Source organism: Hemibagrus wyckioides, linkage group LG20 (assembly GCF_019097595.1).
Source record: "Hemibagrus wyckioides isolate EC202008001 linkage group LG20, SWU_Hwy_1.0, whole genome shotgun sequence".
NCBI lineage: Eukaryota > Metazoa > Chordata > Actinopteri > Siluriformes > Bagridae > Hemibagrus > Hemibagrus wyckioides.
This window is the reverse complement of record NC_080729.1, coordinates 6,830,300-6,855,229: the sequence shown is the minus strand read 5'-3', so window position 1 is coordinate 6,855,229 and position 24,930 is coordinate 6,830,300. Positions and strand designations below refer to the sequence as shown.

Genomic DNA, 24,930 nt, shown 5'->3' with positions numbered 1-24,930 from the left:
GCAGTAAGACCACAATGTTATACATCATAGATGTTTCTCTTTGAATCACAACCTAGTACTTAAAAATATGTGGCATGATGTCTTGGAAATGGATTGTTCCAGTGAACTGTGATCAAATACTGATTTAAAAAAAAAAAAAAAAAAAAAAAAAAAAGGAGTGAACTGGTAAGGAAAATCATTTGGGAAATATTCACACATCAGACACATTACATTGTAATAGCAGTATTACTCTCTTCCATGTGATCAAGGCGCACCAACTGAGGTTCCACTATAATTTCACTATTCTATTATATTAATTCTTATTATACTGATTTGGCTGAGCTCATCATTTAGAGACGATTAAAATGATTATTATTCAGCAGCCTCGATCATTAAAGGCACAAGACCTTGGCTAACTTTTCCTTTTAAATATTGCATTTATATAGTATTTAATAAGAAAGCCACAAGAAATGAACAAACATAATGAACATCTCATTACTCCTGTTCAGGCCTACAGTATCATATTAAAAAGCTATCGATCCAAAGACCCAAGTTAAATGTCTGCTTCCTCTAAATAATATAATATATCCAAGAATTTACTAACATTTTAATTAGCTTAACTCCCTGTCAATTTTTAAATTGCTGACAATCTGCAAACTGAACTAAAATAACTCTGCGTTTCTACACATCCGTAATATAATTAGCATCAGATAATAAACACTGAAAGATGACCCCCCCCCATCTCGCAACCAGCACAAACTTTCTCCTCATTACCATTATCCTTTCTCATCTCCCTGAATTATATATACAGCCTCTTTCAGCATCTCGAGGTGGAAAACAGTGGATTAGTGTTTAATTCATGGGACTCCAGCACACGTGTGATACAGCGCTCATAACTGAGTCAATGGTGTTTCGTTGGCTGGTGTAACAGGAGAGGCTGTGTGAAACGCAAAGCTGGTCCGAGATGGAAAAGACGGCCGAGGACAGATACATTAAGGCTGGCTGATGTGAACCTTACCCAAAGCTGCTGGCCCGTAACGGCATGATTTTATGCACTGCGCTGCTGCCACATGATTGGTTGATTAAATAAATGCATGAAGGATTAGATGCCCTGGTGTTTCTAATAAAGGTTTCGTGATGCACAATATTTTTCTGCAAAGATACTTTGAAACATTGCAAACATGAGAATCTTTACCAAAAAACCTAGCATATGTTATATCGTCCATTTTAGCAACAGTAAAAATAGAAAAAGGGAGACGTCTGATGTGATAGCTACTTAATAACAATATCTCTATACTTAATAAAGTATTTTTGTTAATCAAAAAGACCACAGTTCTGCAAACTTGGCTTCCACTGACGTATACTGTACATCTAAAGCGCGCAATTTAAATAGCAACTGTGGGTTATTCACGTCTGCAAGATGAATTTTATTCACTTGGTATAAGCACAGCTTCGTTTAAAAAAGCAGAATATTGCTTATCATATAGTTAACAGTTTCTGTACTTGAAATAAACCTGAAATATTTATGTTACCTAACCAGGGTCAACTTTGAGTTCTTAGGTGAACCTTCGTTCAGTTTTAAAAAGAAATGTGCAATCACAATCAATTTAGCATAGTTGAGAATTTAAAAAAATACATTTATATTGCCATTTTGGATGGAATAAAGATGAAAACTAAAATGTACCATGATGAGCCCAGTGGTGATAGGCTCAGAGCAGCCATGACACAACTCTCCAAACTTTGCCCAGTAGTCCTTTCTACAGAAGAGACGTCCATCTTTCTCATAGTACCAGCGGGACAGAGAGGCACTGCATTCACAGCATCTGTAACAACAACAGGCATGTTATTATGACTGCAGAGCTTCAGTCTGGACAAAACATAACTTCTAGACACAACGATGAGGTCAAACGGATAATTGTGTCAATGTTATCTCATCATAAACAACCACATTGCTTTCCAGACTGTTGACTAACATGCTGATCGTTGCGTTTAGCCAAAATAAATTAGACTTCTGCAACTAAATCTGACGAACAGGTCATTTTATTACTAACGGGAGGACAGATGTAAATTTGTTAAGATGTGTATGTAGTGGCCTGGGAAACCTTTCTTGTGATGGAATTTTGACATTTCCACTGTGAGTACTACAACTTTCCTGAACTGAAATACGTATATATATTTCTTTGCAAGAATTTCAACCAACATTAAAATTCTAGCAGAAAACCTATTAAACATTGAATTCTGACTCCGGGCAAGGCACACCAGGGTCATTTTGACAGATATCTGAACATAAATTAAATCTAATTAGGCTTATTTCCGTTTCAGTATCCACCATCAATGCTCATTATCAATGACTAACATTCACCGTGTGACAAAATAACATTTTCCCCAAATGATCATTACAGGAAGATTGCCTATAGGCATAATTAGAAAGGCTTCTGATTTGCCAGAATTCAGCCACAGTGGCATCTGACGGGTTTTCCGAGCCCATTGCTCATATTTAACACAGCGTGATGTGCACAAACAAAGTGTAATGTGCTCGGGTGGCAGACAAACATCAGCTGCTCGGAGGCCACAGCGGACCGATGAGCTGTTATTATTCCACACATTAGACAAGACAAAAAGCAGATGCGTAAGAGACCAAGAGGCTTGTATTCATCACCTGTTTTTTTTCCTGCAAAAACACAGGAAGATATAAATAAAATTATAAACCATGATATATAATATAAACCTCAACATTATATATGTATATACAGGAATTATACCTATATAATTTATAATGATATGTAATTAGATAATGTTTAACCAAGTGTTCTAGTCTTAGATAGATAGATAGATAGATAGATAGATAGATAGATAGATAGATAGATAGATAGATAGATAGATAGATAGATCCCAAAGGGAAATTCACAGTTTCCAGCAGTATCCACAAACACAGGTAATAGATAAAATAGGAAGGAATATAACAAAAATACTAAATACCCAAATTAGGGTACAAAAAATAACAAAAAATGTCAAATAACAAAAATATAAAATATTACCAAATACAGTATAGCCGAATATAACAATATATCATATAGCAGAAAAATACTAAAATACCCAAATTAGGGTACAAAAATATAACAAAAAAAAAAAATACATCAAAACACAAAACATAAAATATAACAAAAATATATCAAAACACAAAATATAAAATATTAATAATAATAATAATAATAATATAGTAATAATAATATAGTAGAATATAACAATATAAGAAAATATAGCAGAAAAATACTAAATACAGAGATTTAGGAATAAATATGGAGAATGAGATGAAAAACAAGATAAGTAATGTGCAAAAACAAGTGTTTAAAGTTACAGACCTAGCTTATTTTAATAAGCTAGCTGATTTTTTATTTTATTTTACATATTAGACTATTCAGCATTAGATAAGCAAAGCCAAGGCTGTAGCACAGAGATCATTATATATATATATATATATATATATATATTTTAGAGACGGTCACTGTGACAGCATAAGAAAGTATTTCTATCATTTTGTTAGATGAAGAATTTACTCTTGTAATTGGGATTATTAATTACGATTATCACAAATTACATTAAATGGTATTGTCAATAGCTTTATACCATTGTTAGAAGCAACTGCATGCCATATTTTTATATAAAAATTAAAAAAAACCTAAAAACATTCTTCCTACAAAACTTCTATTACTTAAGACTCAAATGTCAACTATACATTACTATGCATTGCTTTGGTTTCTTTAAATAAAATAAAAATTAAAAAGGAAAAATATGCATGGTATAAATAATGTTATACTAAAAATAAAATTAATTTATGAATCTAGGCTAAGAATGTCTTTTGCAATGAAAGAGTTTATACTTTTATATTTTATATATATATATATATATATATATATATATATATATATATATATATATATATATATATATATATATATATATATATATATATATATATATATATATTATGAATTGCTTGTATTAACAATTGCAAATGTAATTTTGGATAACTATGACAACTCTGCTTTAAGAAAATACCACAGTGTCAATTCAACATTGTCTCTAAGGGGTTTTTTTTTACCCATGTGTGGGTATTTGCTGACACACTAAGACACTAATCAAGATGAACATAAACCAGATGGTGACAAACAGACTATGGCCACCCTTCCTGACCCCTGTCTCTCTGGCCTGTCTACCCTTACACTCATTTTCCATTAGAGAGTGAATAGGTCGATCAGACTGGTTCCCTAGGCGACAAGATCCATCATTCCCCATCTACCATACAGCTTCCTGTTCTGTCCAGACTGGTGGTGGCTTTATCTCCTAAACGGTGACTCAGTCCAGACTTCCTCACATCCCTTCATCTATCTTTCATCAAGGCTGCACAGTGTGACAATGTTGTCATGCAAGCAAAAATTTACAGTGTGCTAAAGCCAAAAAATATCAGTCACACCTATGCAACATGTACACGGTGTACCTCCTGCTATCCAAACAGGTCCTAGTATTAGTGTTCGTTGTATTTTTAGTCATTTATGCAATTAGCACTCAGTTAAAACACAATTTAACTGACATTTGTTCTCAAGGAGCATAAGAGGGTTGAGAGGAGTCAAGGTGAGAGCTTTCAGAAAGATGTAATGTTTACATCAAGACACTAACAAAGAAAAGCCTCAAAAGATCCACTGTCATGTCAGTGATGTCATAAGTAGATGAATAGTTTTATTGTCCACACATTGACCTGTATGTGGTGCTTTCAGGTGGTAGTATGCAAGTCACTGATATTGTTTCATAAGTTCAAAATGTTCAGCGTTTTTTACCGGCACGAGTCTCATGCTTGGCTGAAATTTAGGTACATCCCTAATTATTATGGACTTAATCCACAGAGCTTAAGACTTAATACAGGTTGTCAGCCAAATTTGCTAGAGGAGGCAGAAGGCGGTTCAAGGTTACTCGCAGTACTACAGAGAGAGAGAGAGATGCATAATAAGCTACTCCTCTCACCCCACCCAGAGGGCCTACATTTTGGCAATGACAGGTCTGGGAGATCAAAGCTTCTGTAATACTATAACACAGCTGGCAAATCCTAGCTGGTGGATCTAATCCTCAGCGGTACAAAATGAACTGAATATAGTAGGTGAAAAAAATATGGAGCAAGAAAAATTGCTTAAAAAAGATCATTCTGGTTTACAGTGAGTGGATAAGACGAAAGAGGAACTGTTCATTAGGATTTCATATGTTTTATATTTTGTACAATTACTGTACAGTTGTGTGTGTGTGTGTGTGAGAGAGAGAGAGAGAGACAGAGACAGAGAGAGAGAGAGAGCAAGCATTCTTTCAGTGCTGACAATTCAGAGATTTGGAGATTAGTCAGATGGGGATTAAGGGGATAATCTGTTAAACTAAAGAGGATGAGGCTGAACGCGCTTTCCTGCAATGAACCTGAAAGAAAATTCCAAGGATGAAGGACTACGAGTTATGATGTTGAATTAATCCAGGGAAGAGCAAAGTATGTCACTGTGAGTCCTTCGTCGTCGTGTTCATTAGAATCATTTGAGGGAAATCTGGCTTCAATGAGCTACACTTTCTGTAAATATAGAGCTGAGCCACAAGTTGCTTTAGCCAACAACTTATCTCTTATGTTCTACACATATATTTTGTGCATTCTGGAAGTAAGCTTCAGAGTCTTGAATCTTGCAGTCTGTTGCTTTACACACTTTTTTATGCACACAAACATACACTCACTGTCCACTTTATTAGGAACACCTGTACATCTGCTCCAATCAAAGCAGAAAATCAAGCATGTGCAGGTCAAGAGCTTGTCGACAAACATCAGAATAGGGAAAAAGTCAGTGACTGACTGTGACTGTCATGTGGTTGCAGGTGCCAGGTGCGCTGATCTGAGTATTTCAGAAACAAAGCAAGATTAGACGAAAGATTAAAGCTAACAGGAGGGATATAATAAACCCTATACTATTCTTTACAACCGTGATGATCAGAAAAGCATCTCAGCATGCACTAAACCTTCAAACCTTGAGGTGGATGGGCTACAACAGCAGAAGACCAAATTGGGTTTGAGTGAGTCTGGGTGCTTTTGTTGGCCTCAGGTTCATGCTCTTGACCTGAAAGAGAGTGACTCCTGATGCGATCATCTGCTGCTGTAGCTCATCCACCTCATGGTTTGAAGGTTTTGTGTGTGCTGAGATGCTTTTCTCCCCACCACAGTTGCAAAGAGTGCTTATTTCTCTTCCTTTCAACTCAAACCAGTCTGATCATTCTCTGATCTCTCTCATCAGCAAGACGTTTAAGCCTGAGGAACCTCCTCACCTGTATCTGCATAATTTTACAAATTTGCTACTGCCACATTTGGATAACTGCATAAATGAGCAGATATAGATTTAGATTAGATGTTTATGATGTTCCTTAAAGTGTTTCTGATGGAAAACACTGGCCTATCAAGCTTTCTGAAGCAAGAAGTCCCTAGATTTAAAAAGGGAGCAGCATTATGTCTTTAAAGTTGTTTAATAGTCCGTACACAGAAAGTGTGGTTATCTGCATTGTCGTCCTGTGAAAGCAGGTGGTTTGTTGCCACATTTTGTGACAAAAAAAAAAAACCCAGCATGTAGTGAAATGATTGTACAAAATGGCTAACACCAAGCTGAAACGATGTAAAGTATTGCTAAAGGAACAGTCCTTTTATGAGATAACTTATTGACGTTAGCTTCCCGGGCCTCCGTTATCTCATCAGAGGAGAGTGTCAGTGAAATGAAGAGGAGGATAATGATTTCCTCCCAGTCTGGCCCCATTCTATCCAAGAAGTCTGGCTCATCCCACAATGAGTCATTGTATTGCTGAGCCTGGCTGATATCCTGAATGGAGCATGCTGGACTTTGCACCCCTATTCATTACAGATCCCAGTGGGAATCAGGAGCAGCAGCACTCTATTAATTACATTCTTCGTGTACGTGTGGAGTGTCTGCTTGCAGCTTCCACTTTCATTTCCTTGACCCTACATTAACCTATCAGGAGGTTTATGTCCTGTTATTGCAATAGCTAGAGGTGTACCACAAGTGAGTGCAGGTTAAAATGCATCTCCAGTAAAATGTATGTTTAATGCATAAGAGTCCTATATTTTGTCTACTTATGATATGATATTTGTAGTAGGTGGGGTGTGTCTGTGGCTTAGTGGTTACCCTGTTTGGTTCAGATCTTCGAGGTTGGGTTTATTTTTCCTACCTCCACCCTGTGTGCACGGAGTTTACATGCTCTCCTTGTTTCATGGTTTCCTCTGGGCACTCCAGTTTCCTCCCCAGTCCAAAGTCATTCACTGCATGCTGCTTTAGGTATTGTCTATAGTGTGTGAATAGGTGTATGTGTCTATGTGATTGTGTCTTGCGATGGACTGGCATCATGTCCAGGATGTCCCCTGCCTTGTGCCCCACGTCCCCTGGGATAGACTCCAAGCTGCCTCTGACCCAGTGTAGGATAAAAGTACAGAAACGTGATGGATGGATGGATGGATGCATGGAATGGATAGTAGGTGTTCATCATATAATGGACCCAACAGAAACCACAGACAAATTGCATTGTTAAAATGTACTGAAAACTGTGAACTGAATGTCCAATGTTAATGGTCTTTGATTGTGACAATTTGAGTAATTTGACCTAATAATTCATGATAAAAATAACTCATTGACCTTGATACATAATGTCCCTCAACAACAATTAGGCTCATATCCAGGTACACTGCCTAGAGAATACTTCTCGACTAACTGGATTGAAAAATGATTGGAAAACAAAGCTTGAAAAACAGACAGGACAAAACGATGAGTACAAGACGTCCACATCTCTCTTAATCTGGTACCAATTCAAACGAATGCTAACAATAAAACCCATACACCCAGCTGTATATTTAATATCTGAATCATCCTTTCAGCCATGGAGTGCCGCATGCCTTGCTGCATTCTGAAGAGGGTGTGCGAGCCTCAGATAAAGCTGAAAGCAGTACCAGTACACAAGTGTGGAATTATTCATATGCCTTTGTCTCTATTTTAAGACTCTAAAATCTGTTGGTATGATGAACTAATTTATTCACATTCATTCAGCTCTCAAATCACTGGAATACAATTTTAATTCTAAATTCTAAAAAAATCAGTCGTATTAAGAGAACCTTTCCAAGAAGTACTGTATTAAACAATAACGTTCTATTTGCATTACAATGTCGACTGACAACTGCTTCTGTGAGAAAAACAAAATCCCGTCATCATTTTTACAGCCAGAATGAACAGTTTGTGACTAAAGATTAGTATTGTCGAAACTTAGCTACACAACTGATCGATCGGTATGAGGGAGAGGTGGGTTTGAGGAATAAAAAGCAAGTGTATACACTCAGAGGTTTCCTATGAAGACAGATCGAGCTTCATTTATCAGAAGGACTAGGCTTTTTCAGAGTGACACCGTTAATCTTTGGGTTTTGGGGCATAAAAAGAAAGCTAATATCCAGAAAAGAAGGAACTGATCTGTGAAAGCACTAAAGGGCTTAGGGGAAACTGAAAAGAAAAATCCCCATTACTTAACAGCACTTCACATGATATACACATTTCCCAGAACTTGATCAGAAAGCTCCAGATTGTTTTGCTCACTTATATGTTTAGCAAACATTTCAGAAAATGCTGAATGCAGTCAGTGAAGTGGTAAAAATTGAACTCCAGCCAGACCAGAGGGCTAGACACGTTTCCTCTCCTGCTGTACAGTAAATCTTGTGTGTCTGACAGGTGTGGCGTTTATTTCAGGAAGCCAGCTAGAGAGAAGAGTGGAAAGTGTCACCTCTGAAGGAAGCACGCTTTGCCAAAAGGAAGTGGTTAAAAGGGAAGAGGCATGCATGGTCATGAGGAACAGGATACAGGATCTGTCCATTTGTTGAAAAGTTCCATCACAGTCCAGGTCTAATATTCACATCGCTACAAACATAGGCATCACTTAGCCTAACAGAAAAGCAATAGAAATAGAAATATCAAAGCAGTGCAAGAGCAAGAATGAACTGCTTTCTGGGAAATTAAGCCTGGGGATCATATTTTTCAGCTCAGACGGCAATCATATAATGTATACAGCGACTACCAGAAGATCAGTGAAATCTACACACACAACTTGATCTGCGGAAATGTGACCTCTTCATCCTGGCCCTCGGGACAAAAAAAGTGAATAAATAAAACTATTCTAAACAGTCTCTCTAAATAGATTTCTGAGAAGGAACAGGAAATGATGAACTGAGATGAACTGAGAAGGAACAAGGAAACCAATTCTTCAGTTTCATTATCTACACCATGAACACTACTGCGCTATAGCAGAATATTTTCTGAAGTAAAGCATCTAGAACACATGAAAGACAAAGCACACTGAAACGAGACGGATAAGAAAGGGAAAAAAAAAAATCATGGAGCATCGCACTTTTATCATTGGCACCCCTCCTCCTATTCCTCCTCTACTTCAGCAGAGCAGAATATCAATGAGTGCATGATGTCATGGCTTTGCAGAAAAGGATGACCTCATCCATAGGCTGGCTCCTCCCAGTCGACTGGCTCGGGAAGGCTGTTAGCCAGTCAAAGAGAGGCAGCGCTCAAGCTGGCAAGCTCAGCAACTTTGTATTAACCCTAACCGTACCGAAATGTATACACGCACCGTATGCTCTCTACTGAACAAAAGAAACAACAAAAAATGAACACAAAAACATACTGATGCTTCCCAAGAGCAGATTTATAATAGATGCAGAAAACAGATAACAGATAATATTAACATAGATAGATAGATAGATATATAGATAGATAGATAGATAGATAGATAGATAGATAGATAGATAGATAGATAGATAGATAGATAGATCTATATAGATCTAGCAGGCAGACAGACAGACAAGGCAGACAGACGGACTTAAAGATATATAATCCAGATATATAAGACGTAGATACAGAAAATACAGAAAACAGATAATATTAACACAGACAGACAGACAGACAGACAGACAGACAGACAAGGCAGACAGACGGACTTAAAGATATATAATCCAGATATATAAGACGTAGATACAGAAAATACAGAAAACAGATAATATTAACACAGACAGACAGACAGACAGACAGACAGATAGATAGATAGATAGATAGATAGATAGATAGATAGATAGATAGATAGATAGATAGATAGATAGATAGATAGATAGATAGATAGATAGAATTATGAAAAACAGTTGTTTTCTAAAATAGACAAAGACAGACAGATATGTAGACAGATAAATAGATAAGACAGATAGCAGGCAGACAGACAGACGGACTTATAGATATATAAGCCAGATATATAAGATGTAGATACAGAAAATACTGAAAACAGATAATATCAGACAGACAGACAGACAGACAGACAGACAGACAGATAGACAGATAGATAGATAGATAGATAGATAGATAGATAGATAGACAGATAGATAGATAGATAGATAGATAGATAGATAGATCTAGCAGGCAGGCAGACAGACAAGGCAGACAGACGGACTTAAAGATATATAATCCAGATATATAAGACGTAGATACAGAAAATACAGAAAACAGATAATATTAACACAGACAGACAGACAGACAGATAGACAGATAGACAGATAGATAGATAGATAGATAGATAGATAGATAGATAGATAGATAGATAGATAGATAGATAGAATTATGAAAAACAGTTGTTTTCTAAAATAGACAAAGACAGACAGATATGTAGACAGATAAATAGATAGCAGGCAGACAGACAGACGGACTTATAGATATATAAGCCAGATATATAAGATGTAGATACAGAAAATACTGAAAACAGATAATATCAGACAGACAGAGACAGACAGACAGACAGACAGACAGACAGATAGATAGATAGATAGATAGATAGATAGATAGATAGATAGATAGATAGATAGATAGATAGATAGATAGAATTAATAATGTAAAACAGTTCATAATTGTTGTCTAAAATATAAAACACATTAAACACAGACAGAGACAGATATGTAGGCAGACAGAAAGATAAGACAGATAGACAAACAGACAGACTATACTGTATAGATATACAATATAGATATAGATATGTATATACAGATATACAAGCCATATATATAAGATGGACAGATTGACAGATGGATCAACAGTCAGATATAGAAGACAGAAATATAAGATATATATATATATATATACATACACACACACAGACAGACTAACAGTTAGACAGATAGTTAGTCAGAGACAAATACCATATTAACGATGAAAAGAATTTCACAGTTGGTGGTCTCAGGACATATTGAGAGACTAGAGACTAAATTTCAACCTTCCGATATCAACAAACTAGTTTCCTAGTTACTAGATTTTCTTGACTAAAGACATCCTTCCTATAACAAGATGCTGTTTGATGCTAACAAACTAAAAAAAAAAACTAAACAGGAGATTATGTGCCTGCTGTTTTATTTGTGACAATTAAAGGATCAGCGGTAATTTCTTTAGCGCCCTCTGCTGTCTCTAAGTCAATCTGCAACACGCCTTCTCCTTAACAAACTCGCCTGTGCTGAAACTATGTGCAGCTTAAGAGCTAATAAACTGAGACAGACAGACTACTAGGTGTGAAACCATGCTTAAGTGACATGTCTCAGCTGAGTAGTTGTTCTGACTAATGTCCAGGCAAGCATAATGCCCAAAATGGTAATTGCACTGTACAAAATAGACCCCTAGATAACATTTAAGTGCTCTAATAGTGATAAGTGACAAAAAAAAGCTAGAGTATAGAGTATATTTTCCTTTCCTCTTTCTTCCTTATTTTACTCTGCTTGGATGTAGATGCTTAATTTTAGGGCCTAGCATTGAAGTGTTAGTGATTTCTCCCCCAAGACCGATTCTGGGCTCATAATTGCAGGTTTGCTTCAATCCAATTCCAATCCAATTATTTATGTTCATGCAGATTTGGAAAGTGGAAAGTAAATTTTTACTGAATTTACTGACACTTAAGTGGTAAAGAACAGCACCTTTTGTTGTAAGTTTGAGGAAACTAAGCTGCTGTAACATACGAATTTCCCTCATGGGATCAATCAAGTCTGTCTGTCTATCTGTCTGTCTATCCATCCATCAGCTATCGGATTTTAGGCATGAAACAAGCAAGAAATTCTCATATAGGAAGAAAAAAAAAATCATGAAACTAAACTTAATTGTATTTAAAGCTAGATGTGTTGGAATTAAAGGTCTTTAAGCACTGAGTGAGCAGTGTACTGAGTAGGTAGTGAGAGAGATGCACTTTTTGAATAGTTTGCATGCCAGCGGATTTGCTGCGCTTGCTAAGCTCTCCGTCGCATTCAGCAAACTCAATGCGCATTCATATGCGACAAAAACCAATCTCGCTGCAGCTCGACAGTAAACAAACTCTGGCTGGGTTACAGAAATATCGGTCCAAATGCCGACCGGGTCAAATCAGAGAAAGAAAAATATGGTATATAAATGCAAATCGAAACAGAAAAACACTGAGAGGCATTTCCTTAAATGTGCTTATAGAGAGGGAGAAAGGTCAATATATCAGAGTAAGCATCTTATCAAAAGGGTACAGGCTTTTTTGTTCAGTGAATAGCAACCGCACAGGACAATGGAGAGCTGATTTAAAATGTACCACAGAAGGCTGAATGGACTGCAGGCCTCGGTGGCTAGAGCACAAAATGACCTTTCTATTTGAAAGCCAGACGTAATGAAAAGACTAACCTGGCCCACTTGCTTGCCATTTATAGCTCTGAAACTAACAGAATCTAATTATTCTCCTTCATTTCTTTCAAGGGTTACATTGGACTAGAGGTTGCAGGACGGTCCTTTTTTTACTACTTGAAGTGCAGTTTGACTGCCAGGAATCTTTTTTTTTTAATAGCTTAAAAATTAAAAATGGCCAAAAAAAACAGAGATAAAATATTTTGTTTAAATCCTGAATCTTTTTTTTTTTTTTGCTTTAACTATGAAAAAAAGTCTTGACTATTTACTATTATTTATATACTGTTTCATATAAAATTATTCCTATTAATTAAAAAGAAATAGTCCAGTAGTCTAGTCACTTTTCAACAAGGAAAAAAAAATTAATTTACTTTATTTATGTTTATTTGATATTTTATTATTGTATTTATTTTTACTTAATTTTTTTTTTAGGTTATTTATCTATATTTCAAGCTATTTTAAACATTAAACTGCACTTCAATTAACAGCCACACAGAGACTACAAATTACTTTCCCAAATTCAGTTTTTCACTTTTTAAAGCAACCTCAGTTATATAAACAGATTAGCATATAATAAAGTAATATATCAACATATTACTCTTTTGAAGGACCATCCATCCTGGAAGTGAGAGCGGGCAGCATGGAAGCTCATGTCCGAGTCGGAGACGTTATAGACATTATAGCTCAAATCGACGTCTGGGAAGATTTTTGCCAAGCCAGATTTCTTAGGAAATTACTCCTAATGAACCGCCATATTCAGCTCTAGACTGATATACATATGTTGAGACTAACCAAGTTTAATGTCTCTCTGCATTTCCTCCTGACTAATAACCAGCTATGAGCAAAAAACCCCTCCCTGTGGTCTACTGGTTTCATTTGTATTTGTGTCAGAGCAAAAATGACACACACACACACACACAAAATCTCTCAATACCTAATAGAAACATTTAATTTCTCCTTGTTCTCAGTCGATCATAATGCGTCTGTGATTAATGTCACTGCTTTCAGTAAGGAAATGAAAATTAGGATCTGAGTTTAGGCTGGAAGCATTTCACCAGCACCAGTGATAATGACAGGGTTCACCAATACTGACTATTTTATCACTAGGTACCAGGACAAAACTGTCTATATATAGCAAGCTAGCCCTAGTATATATATTATATATATATATATATATATATATAAGCATGGTAGTAACTGATCTTAACACTAGTACTGTGTTAAAAGAAATTTCAACATGCTCAGTGAAGAGAGACAGACAGTGGAGCAGCTAACAGGTACTAATCTTAAAAGATAAAGATAGATGTGTATATCTGCTAAGACAGGGACAGGACAGATGACAGAGATAAGCCAATAGAGGAGACTGGGATGAGCAACAGAGGAGAGCAATGTTTGAAAAGAGCCAGCAGAGTGCTGACATGAAGCTAATATGTTAGCATTGTCAGTGAGCGTTTTGCACATGACAGAAAGTAGTTATGCAGATATCTCACAGTAAAGAAAAACAAGAAAACAAAAAACAAAACAGAGTGTAGTGCGTGGTCAAATCTATTTTTCCGACAAAAATAAAAAGCTTCTCGTTTGACAATACTGGCCACTTGAGAAGCACAGCAGTCTTCATTCTCATAATGACATTGCAAAGTCACACTGAAAATATTCCGTGGTAAACAAAAGAGGAAGTAAAACTTATACCCAATACACAACCCCTGAAACCCCATAGACAACTCCTCTCAAACTACAGGCTTGTGTGAAGCAGACACGTGAAAAAGCTCATCTCTGTTCCGCCACCCAACCTGTTTCAGCCTTACATGGAGACTTACTTTCTGCCTCTTGAGCGATTCCTGAAGCGTTGGTCGCGCCGTGACATCTCTCCTCTGAGAGCGAGGACCTTCGCGTGAGTTTGAGGAAGCAAGTTCATGTTAAAGCTCTGGCCAGAAGACTCACAGTTGCTTAAACCACACGACTATAAACACTCAAGTAAAGCGTCTGTTCTGGTGAACGCCTGTGATCTCACTGTCTCGCTGTTTGCAAGTCAATTGTATTCTGAAGGCAGCTGCTTTCGGTACTTTTTTTTTTTTCTACCATTTCCTGTGCTGGGACCAGTCATGACCTCCGATATAGAGTAATTTCCCCTCCCTCTTGTCTGTACAGAGCAGCTACGCCTGGGTGGTGCTTTTCTATCAAGCAGATGAGACACTTCTTACCATTCTTACATTATTTGTTACACATTCACTTGAAGGTTTCATAATCCTGTGCCAAATTTCTAAATCTTACCTTCCTCTTTTGGGCCGAAAAGCCATTTCTGAAGATCTTGTCCAGAGAAAATAAGAAAGACTGGTTGACTGGTTCTTCTGTGAAATGTCCCAGACAATTCGCTTGTCATGTAACGTGTATAAAACTGGTCCCTCAATGTCTTTAAAGCCTTTGACGATAATCAGGTGAGACGTTATGAGAATCTGCAGTTCCTCAACATGGATTTATAGTCAGCTGATGTTGGAGAGTCCCAGATCTCTTCCAAAGCCAAATTTCCAAACAAGAAACCCCGTAAACCTCAGTCGCGTGCTTATGCACTGAGAAAAAAAATAGCTTGTTGAATTTACACAATTCAAATGCGTTCTTCAGGTTCCACTTGAGTGAAGTACTTTTCATCCATCCAAGATAACTGGATCACATATTTTCAGCCCTGAATAAAATCAATCAAAGACCAAGCTTTCACCTGAGCTGAGAATCACTGGTGTTTTAACAGACACATTACCACTGCTCTATTCTCCCACACATGATTTAATTAGTTTAGAATTCCCATTACTGATAATATCCTCAAGAGATTTCACAATGCAACTGATTTGCCTTAATACTACAGGAAATGAACTCTCTATATCAATCAATATAGTAATTCAGAAACTTAAATTTAATTTCATGTTGAAATAATATTTGGGTTGATTTTTCTTATGTAAACTCTACGTAATGTCTTTTCTTAAATCTGACTGGAAATATATTCCTTTTTGGCACCAAAACCTTGATTCTTATGATACAGTAATGAAATTGATTTACATAGTAAACATGGTGAACAAAAAGCATGTGACTGAGGTTTAAGAGCTTCCTTGTTTTAAGCTTTGGCTTGAGAGTATCTTCATTTATTAGCAATAGAACCAAATACAAATTTCTACATTAAATATATTATTTCTATAGTACATATAATATCTACATATATATAATGTGTTCTAAACAAATGAAGCGAGCAAAAAAAAAAGTCAAGTTCCTGTGTTAAAGGAGTAAACACTATATAAATGTCTTTAACTGTCAGATTTATTTACCTGAATTAAGTTATAAAAACTTTATTTTCTAACTTGTTTGAAGATCATCATCATATGTTTCATTTAGGTTTGAAATAAAAGTACACTAATCAGGCATAACATTATGATCACCTGCCTGATATTGTGTTGGTCCCCCTTTTGCTGCCAAAACAGCCCTGACCCGTCATGCACTGTGTATCCTGACCCCTTTCTATCAGAAGTTCTTCAGCAGTTTGAGCAACAGTAGCTCGTCTGCTGGATCGGATCACACGGACCAGCCTTCACTCCCCACGTACATCAATTAGCCATGGAGACCCTGTCTCCGGTTCACCATTGTTCCTTCCTTGGACCACTTTTGAAAGATACGGACCACTGCAGACCAGGAACACCCCACAAGAGCTGCAGTTTTGGAGATGCTCTGATCCAGTGGTCTAGCCATCACAATTTGTCCCTTGTGAAACTCGCTCAAATCCTTACGCTTGCCCAGTTTTCCTGCTTCTAACATTGAGGACAAAATGTTCACTTGCTGCCTAATATATCCCACCCACTAACAGGTGCCATGATGGTGTACATCATAATTTTAATTACTCAAATAATACTGACCCCTTAACATATTCACTTAACTTCAGTTCAGTTATTTAGTAGAATAGAAGAAGAAGAACTGAGAGCATGAGGGTATGGCAATTTATTATTGCCACACATACATTACAGCACAGTGGAATTCTTTTCTTTGCATATTCCAGCTGAGGAAGTTGGGGTCAGAGCACGGGGCAGTTATGATACAGCGCCCCTGGAGCAGAGAGGGTTAAGGGCCTTGCGCAATTGCCCAACAGTGGAGTTTGGTGGTGCTGGGGCTTGAACCCCAATCCTCCGATCGACAACCCAGAGCCTTAACCACTGCCCCTGTTCACTGTATAGCAAACAATATACACCAATAAAATGTGTAAAGGTCCCGTTTGTTTCCTTATAAAGGTCAGGTAAGTGACTATCATGACTGAACGATGAGAACATTTACCTGTAATGTTTGACTGTTATTTATTAGCTCATGGTGACTAATTAAGAAATAAGGCACACTGAATAGAGCACAGAAGGTAGTATTGCTGCCTCACAGCACCACGTTCCCAGGTCTGATCCTGAGTAATCATCTGTGGTTCACACCTGGTATTATCACATCCGTGTACCGTGGAACCACTAGAGCCTGGGTTTCGTGCATCATTTCCGCTGCAAGAAGTGGGTCTCACACAATTATTACAACAGCCCTCCACTGGCTTCCCACAGGCTGCTTTCAGGCAGAAATGGACAAGCTGTATGAAAAGTTTTGCTCGTGTGGTCTGCAAATGAAACTTAGAAATGAACAGCAGAGGAGATGACAAACCATTTGTTTCTGCTGTTCTAACCACAAGACCCTGCAGAAAGCTGAGAGAGCACAGTGAAGGGTTATTAGTGCAGGGTTACTGTCAGCATTTTTCCCCAAACATTCTGGCAAAGACTATGGACTTTTCAGGTACTGCAATGATTTCATTTACATGTAAGACATTTGGCAGATGCAAACTTACATATATGTCATTTATACAACTGAGAAGTTGTAGAATAAGGGCCTCTGGGTAGTGGAGAGGCAATGGTGGGATTATAGCACACAACCTTCCAATCAGTAGTCCAACAGTTTAACCAGAGGATCACTTCCTTTCCACTCCCCTTATGATGCAGTCTATCATTTATTCTTATCTCCTATCGTCTCTGAATGTGGTTTAAGTAATTGGATCACATACCGCTGTCCATTTACTATCATATTACCCAGTACACGTAAATGACGGTTGTGAATGGGGCCTGTATGGAGTTTCACACAGGAAGAACATGTCTGTGAGAGTTTCCTCCCATCTCGCAAAAACATGCCAGTAGACACACTGGCTAAGATAAAATGCCCCTAGTTGGGGCTGCTGTCACATTCAGAGTGTATTCCTGCCTCACATCCAGTTCTGAGGATAGACTCCAAGCCACCACAACCCTGAAAATGAGAATTTATCATTTTAAAATTGACTTAAACTGGCATGTTAAGTCAGCTGTATTAAAAGCAATCAATTTTAAAATGTAAATGGTTGAAGGCAATCAGTTCCCTTAACTTATGTGAGCAAACTTGGCTCATCACATGTTACAGTGAGAAGGCAGATTAAGTTAGAGGGCCTTCATTTCTTTATGTGTTTTCTTTTTGAGTTCTCTATTGTTTTCCAGAAGTAGAACAATCATTTATCCATCCTTCTATCTTCTGTATTGCTTATGTAACCCCCCCGGGTCCTACTTGCTACCGGTCCAAGCGGGTCTCGATCCCGGGTCTCCAGCATGGGAGGCGGGCGCTGTCCAGCCTCCAGCGTCAGTCGCTAGTTCGCCTCTTGAGATCAGAGGACTGAGGTTTACCTGCACATCACCTTCCGCTGGCCTCCGTTACACTTATCCTACACAGGATTATAGGGAACCTGGAGCCTATACAAGGGGACTCAGGGCACAAGGCAAGCTAGCCCTATACAGGGTTGTGTACAATTGCACAAACACCCATTTACACACTACTGGCAACTAAGACATGCCAAGCAGTCTACAACTGGGGAAGGAAACTGGAATACCCAGAGGAAACCCCTGAAACATAGGATGTGAATAAAATATGCAAACTCTGCACACACATGCTGGAGGCAGGAATCAAACCCCCAGATACAGCTGGTGACATTGTGTTACTGTACTGCACTGTTACTGTAGTCTATATGCCCCTATCTAAAAATCAAGAAATGCAGCTGCTTTTTTTTCTGACATTTTAACCAAAACCAGACAAAAACACAAAGAGAAAAGGGGAAAAAACAGGAAACACTTAATTTAATAAACTGCAAGGAGTAATGGGTTCCTACAGCGACGTTTTGACATTAATGGCATGTTCTGTGTCATCGATCCTGAAGGAATACAAAGTGAGATTTAGCAAATGTGAAAATGGCTCATGCTTTGTGAATTGTTCATACAGTATGTTTACTCAATACAATGGATAAAAATGTTCTTTAAAAGGTTTTTAAAATTGGGATCAGCTTTTAGCATTTTGTAGTATTTTGGTTCTTAAAGAGCAAATAAGTAGAACCGAGATTTTATCAGTGTCAGAGTATAGAAGATTTAGAAACTTTAGCTAAACATGAAGTAATACAACGGATTGATTGTAAAAGCTTGTAAAAAAAACTTTTATAAATATCAATAGTGCTATAAAATGAAAGGGTAGAAGGTAAATGGCATGCATTTACATTTCTACTGCAGTAGCAAAAGATGTAAAGTGCCAGAAAAGTACAACACTGAGCTACTAGATTTCTTAAATCACTTTCTACAATAGTCAAACGTCTGGCTGTATCTTAAACTTTAATGCCATTAAAGTGTCAAACTGGGAAATTCAGTACGATGCTGTGCACTTATATCTTGTTTATGTGCAAAATGACAAACACGATCAGGCATAACATAAATTGTTCTCGGTTGGATTGAGATCTGGGGAATTTGGAGGCCAAGTCAACACCTAAAACTCATCAAACCATTCCTGAATCATTTTTGCTTTGTGGCACAGTGCATTATCCTGCTGAAAGAGGCCACAGCCATCAGGGAATACCGTTTCCATGAAAGGGTGTACATGGTCTGCAACAATGCTTAGGTAGGTGATACATGTCAAAGTAACATCCACAAGGATTGCAGGACCCAAGGTTTCCCAACAGAACATTGCCTAAAGCATGACACTGCCTCTGCCGGCTTGCCTTCTTCCCATAGTGCATCCTGGTGCCTTGTGTTACCCAGTCAAGCGACACACACGTGCACCCGGCCATCAACATGATGTAAAAGAAAATGTGATTCATCAAACCAGGCCACCTTTTTCTATTGCTCCGTGGTCCAGTTCTGATGCTCACGTGCCCATTGTTGTTCACCGGTGCACATGGGTCAGCATGGGCATCCTGATTTGTCTGCGGCTGTGCAGCCCCATACGAAACATTTTTCCTGCTTCTAACACATCAACTTTGAGGACAAAATGTTCACTTGCTGCCTAATATATCCCACCCACTAACAGGTGCCATGATGAGGAGATCATCAGTGTTATTCACTTCACCTCTCACTGCTCATAATGTTGTGCATGATCAAATTACTTATATATATAATTGTGCCCTCTCTGGTAGGAAAAGGTACTGCAACCTAGGCATTAATGTCAAAAATCCAAGTGCCAAATCGATACACAAAACTCTGTCCCAAACTGCATAAAGCACACTAAGTAGCATGCCTAAATAGTACTGACACCAGTGGCACACTATAATTATAAATTGTAGGGCTCCTACACACAAAAAAATGAGAAAAATTTTAATTAACTTGGCAAACCACAATACATGTAGGACTTAGTGATACCCAGGCATGATAGCAAGTGTATTTTCCTTACACTGAGGCTCTGTACCATAAACTTACTCAAAAATAACTATTTGGAACAGACCACTTAGGTTAAGTGCTATTTTCCCATGAAGTTAAAGCCCCAGGCGCATTCTCCATGGGCTGCTCTGTTTTTCCACCCAAGGGACTTCGATCGGCCCTACAAATAAACCAAGCTGTTTTGGTCTGTATTCCTGTTTTGTTTTTTTTCCCACCATTTTTAAAGGGTCGTGGTTTTTAAAGAGCACTATGCAGAAAACAGAGGATAGGATGTACAATGTATTAGTTCCTTGAAATCATGCAAACACATGCATTTAGATATGGACAAATTCAAAACAATTTCAAATGACTCGCATACACAACCATGCACAGTATGGCATGTACTTACTATGCAACTAGTGCAACAAATGCAATATGTTCTGTGCAAAAATCCGGCATTCTTTGTTGTACAGAGTGGTGGCACTTTCTAAAATTTTACAGCTGTTTTTTTTTTTTTTTTTTAAAGTTCTATGCAAAGTTACTGCATATTACCGGAACAGCTTGTGAAGTTATACAGCTTGTGCCAAAAAGAGGACCATAGAGACCTCTGTGACGCTTTTCATCTCTCCTCTCTGCCCCCTACTGAAAGCTGCAGATGTGAGCTGCATTGCCTTCATCTGCATGCATGCTGAGGCTCCTTGTCTGTCTCCATATCTGTCTCAGACCCAGAGATCTGTGCCAAGTCTCACCAAAAGCAGCCCAGGCCTGGTCCTAGACTCTGCCAATTCTCAACACAAATGTTGGGCAAATACATTTCCAAACAATCTTTTCAAACAGTCCAAGCCATCATAAAAGTCTGAGGTGTATTTGCATTTCAGCTGCTGCAGATATCAAATCAGACCCTGAAGAAATGATTTAATCAAAAATCTAGTCTCATAAAGCATATGATATGAACAAGAATCCTTCAAAGTAATTATACCACTTTTCCTGAGATTTATTTTGTCTCCAATGAGCATGAAGCAGGTTTGCATGTGATGAGAGTGTGAAACAGACGGAAGGAGCAGCAGGTAACTAACACTGCATCATCCTATTAATACACAAACCCAAATGTGTGAGTGTGTGGAAACCAGACCTGTCATCAACTACTCCTGCATAAATAATGATTTCTAAATAGCATTTTCCATGGCCTGATGAAGTGATGAGTGCAACAGAACAGAACAGGGACAGAATGGACCCAGGAACAACAAGAGAAAGCTTCTTAAACTTAAGCATACATTCAGAATGTTTTCCTCCCCTCTTTCTCATGGTCCTATTTTCAGTTATCTTTGATTGTTGACTACTGTTTTAATCCCACCCACACCAATCCTGTCCACTTCCATAGAAATTCTGACCACTCCTGTTCACTCCCAGAGAAAATCTTGTTAGTCCTGTCCTCTCCAAGATGAAGTATGACCCATTCTCTCCACTCCCAGAGAACATCTGACCAATCCATTCACTCCCAGAGAAGGTCTGGCCAGTCCCATTCTCTCCATGAGAAAGTATGACCACTCCAGTCTACTCCCAGAAAAAAGTTTCACCAACCCTGACCACTCCCATAGAACAGCTGACCAATCCTGTCCACTCCCAAAGAAAGTCCGACCAATTCTTTTCAAGTTTGATCAATCCTATCCATCCCTAAAGCAAGTAATCCCTAATGCTTCTGCAGGTATTTTCCTTTATATATATTTACTTCTTTGTTTTAATTAAAAGCTTCCATTCATTGCATGGAAAATGAAGTACCACCAAATGGTTTGGATGGTCCTAAATGGGGTTTATTGGAACATTTTCTTTAATTCCAACTGGACATTTTTACCTTTAGTGGCCAAAACCACTATCCAGATGTCGTCTCACTTATAATTATAATTATTATTATAATCATGTTTTAGCAGTTTGATTAGACCACAAATCAAATGTACTGCAACAACTATGCAGAGAAAATATATGGGGAAAATGTCTATGCATCACCATCTACTAGTGTCAGAATGTGTGCTTGTGCTGTTCTATTTTGAGTAAACACATCAAGCCCCGTAGCAGCACAGCAAGTCTCACTGACAGGAAAATATACCACCACTAACACTCTCTTGCATTGTTATGTGGTCGACTGCTTCGCTTCTTTCGTACATTTTTAATGTTGCTCGCTCTGCCCTGTGTAGGTCACCAGCAGTCATACCACCCACTGCAAATCCTCAGCTCTCATTGAAAATGAATGACTTCTGGATGCTTGGTTGCATCCCATCTCCAGCAGGATGAGGACAAACCAAAGAACTATTTATGTTGATGTGTTTGACTTTTTTTGGTAGGCAAATAGAAGCTGAAATAATTGTTGGAGTTGGTGGGTTTGGTCAGAAAGAAGTGTGAGGCGGCAGGTATAGTGGTTGGGCTCCCAAGCCAAGTTCTCGATTGGTGCATCAACAGTCTAACTTTCATTCCTCCTGACCTCCTCAGATGCTGAAATGCAATATATAAAAAAAGATGCCAATATCTTTCAAACTCCTTGGATGAAGGCTGTTTCTGCATATACAGTATTAACTTTGTTTTGTTTTTTTTTTTGGTTTATTTGGTTAATTAAAAATAGGGATCCGTGATATTTCACATAATATGAAGTGAATGTAGTGGGTACTTTAAAGGTTAGAAAAAAGAGGAACAAAGAAACACTGGTGCTAACATCTAATCTCAACAGCATATGTCTCATTAACACCATCGGTAGGGAAGATGGACCAGCCCACAAAGCTCAGCAGCACGCAGCAGGGAAGCTGGGCTTCCTCATTTGGTCAGGTGTTTGTAACAATGTATGTATATGCATGCAGACATGCCTTCTCGTGAAACTTACATTCATGAGGTCAAGTGGCAAGTTCTTATCTGCGACCGCATCTTGTTTGCTTCACGGGTCAGATATGAGAAAAGGAAATGGATGTTGTGCAGACTGCTCTACAACGGACTGAGCATTATCAGTGGTTACATTCCTTTTCTGATAAAAGATCATGGTCTGCTTCTCCGAGGCGCTGGACATTCCCTCTGCTCTGCTTCCCACTTCCAGACTGACAGCTGAGCTCCACAAACACGCCAAGGTCGAACTAATGAGACAGTGACAAAGCTCCCTATGAAGACTGAAGGTCTTTTTGTGTGTGTGTGTGTTTGTGAGAACTAGGATGAAACACTTGCAAAACATGATAATATTCAGTAACGTTTATGCTTATAACAGTGATATTACATGACAGTGCTGTAGCGGTGCAAGTGTTCAATTAGCTGAAAAGTGTTTTGATTTTTCAATCTGGTCCAAATCTCCTCCTCAATCTACTGTCATTTCCTGTTGAGGCACACCCCTTAAACAACAATTTTTTAATGTAGCATTTCAAATGTCCATATCACACACCACAACCAACAGCCTCACACACTACTAAAATGAAGTGAATATTCAGTAGAATTTATCGTGCTATGAATATCTGAGTGGTGAAAATATGAGAAGCATTTATTTTTAATTAATTCCTAATGTGTCATCCAGCAAGTTAATCCCAATCTGCTCTGTACACTTGGTATTTATTAAGGCGGTTTGTACTGTGACAGTTTGCCGTTAGCATTTTGCTAGTTTGTAGCTTCTGAGATATCGTGCAAGCTAACATTTAAGATGATGAAGAAAATAAAGCTGCTGGGTTTATTTAGCTTTAATTTCTAATCTCTAAAACAGTACCTACCTATTAGTATTCTACTAGTTTGAATCGTCCTAGCTATAATATTTGAGAAATGATAAATGAATCTTTTGTTTAGTTTTTTAGCCAAATCTCTTGAATGCTAACTAGCTATTAGTCTTTCGGTAATTTGTATTGTCAGGGTTATTATCATGCTAGCTAGCATTTGAGACATGAAGAATAAAGCTTTTGTTTTTTTTTCAGCCTCAGAAATTTCTAATCTCTCTAACATTAGTTAGCTATTACCATTCTGTAAATTTGTATTTTTAGGAGTTATGGCTAAAATTTTAGAGGATTAAAACATTAGATAGCTATTAGAATCCAGCTTATTTGTATCATAATATAATTTTTATTGTCAGTGGTACCTCGGTGTTCGACCTTAATTCGTTCCAAGAGTCTGGTCGAATACTGATTTGGTGGAAAACCGAAATATGTTTCCCCATAGGATATAATGTAAAACGAATTAATCTGTTTCAACTTGATGGTTGATCTCACAACTTTCCTCTTGGCAACATTGATGCCTGATTTACCCTTTTTTTGGAGACATGGCTACTGAAATTATACCACAAAAGATAGCGTGGGGTTATAACACAAGCACTCACAGATTTCAGAACAGATGACCCGCGTAAACTGCTTCATCTCTATTGTCTACGCTAGGGTACGCCGCATGGAAAGCGTGTGCGGCATGGGCTTCGCTAGGCCATTTTTAGGGGGGCTTTAACATTTCTACTCAGCCCCCCTAAAAATTCGGCGATT

At 37.9% G+C, this 24,930-nt stretch overlaps 1 protein-coding gene across 2 annotated transcripts in view; it reads right to left on the bottom strand.

The window, feature by feature from the left end:
• limk1a (LIM domain kinase 1a) overlaps positions 1-24,930 on the bottom strand; it is a 57,629-nt gene that overhangs the window by 26,588 nt on the left and 6,111 nt on the right. Inside the window, exons 1-2 of one of the 2 annotated variants that reach the window (XM_058418843.1) lie at positions 14,579-14,815; positions 1,664-1,802 (exon numbers count right to left, since the gene is read on the bottom strand). In XM_058418843.1, coding sequence (XP_058274826.1) covers positions 1,664-1,802; positions 14,579-14,676 — 237 coding nt within the window. In that variant the 5' untranslated portion in view covers positions 14,677-14,815. Of the gene's footprint in view, positions 1-1,663; positions 1,803-14,578; positions 14,816-24,930 lie in introns of those variants that run through there. The other variant, XM_058418841.1, reaches the window with a different exon arrangement.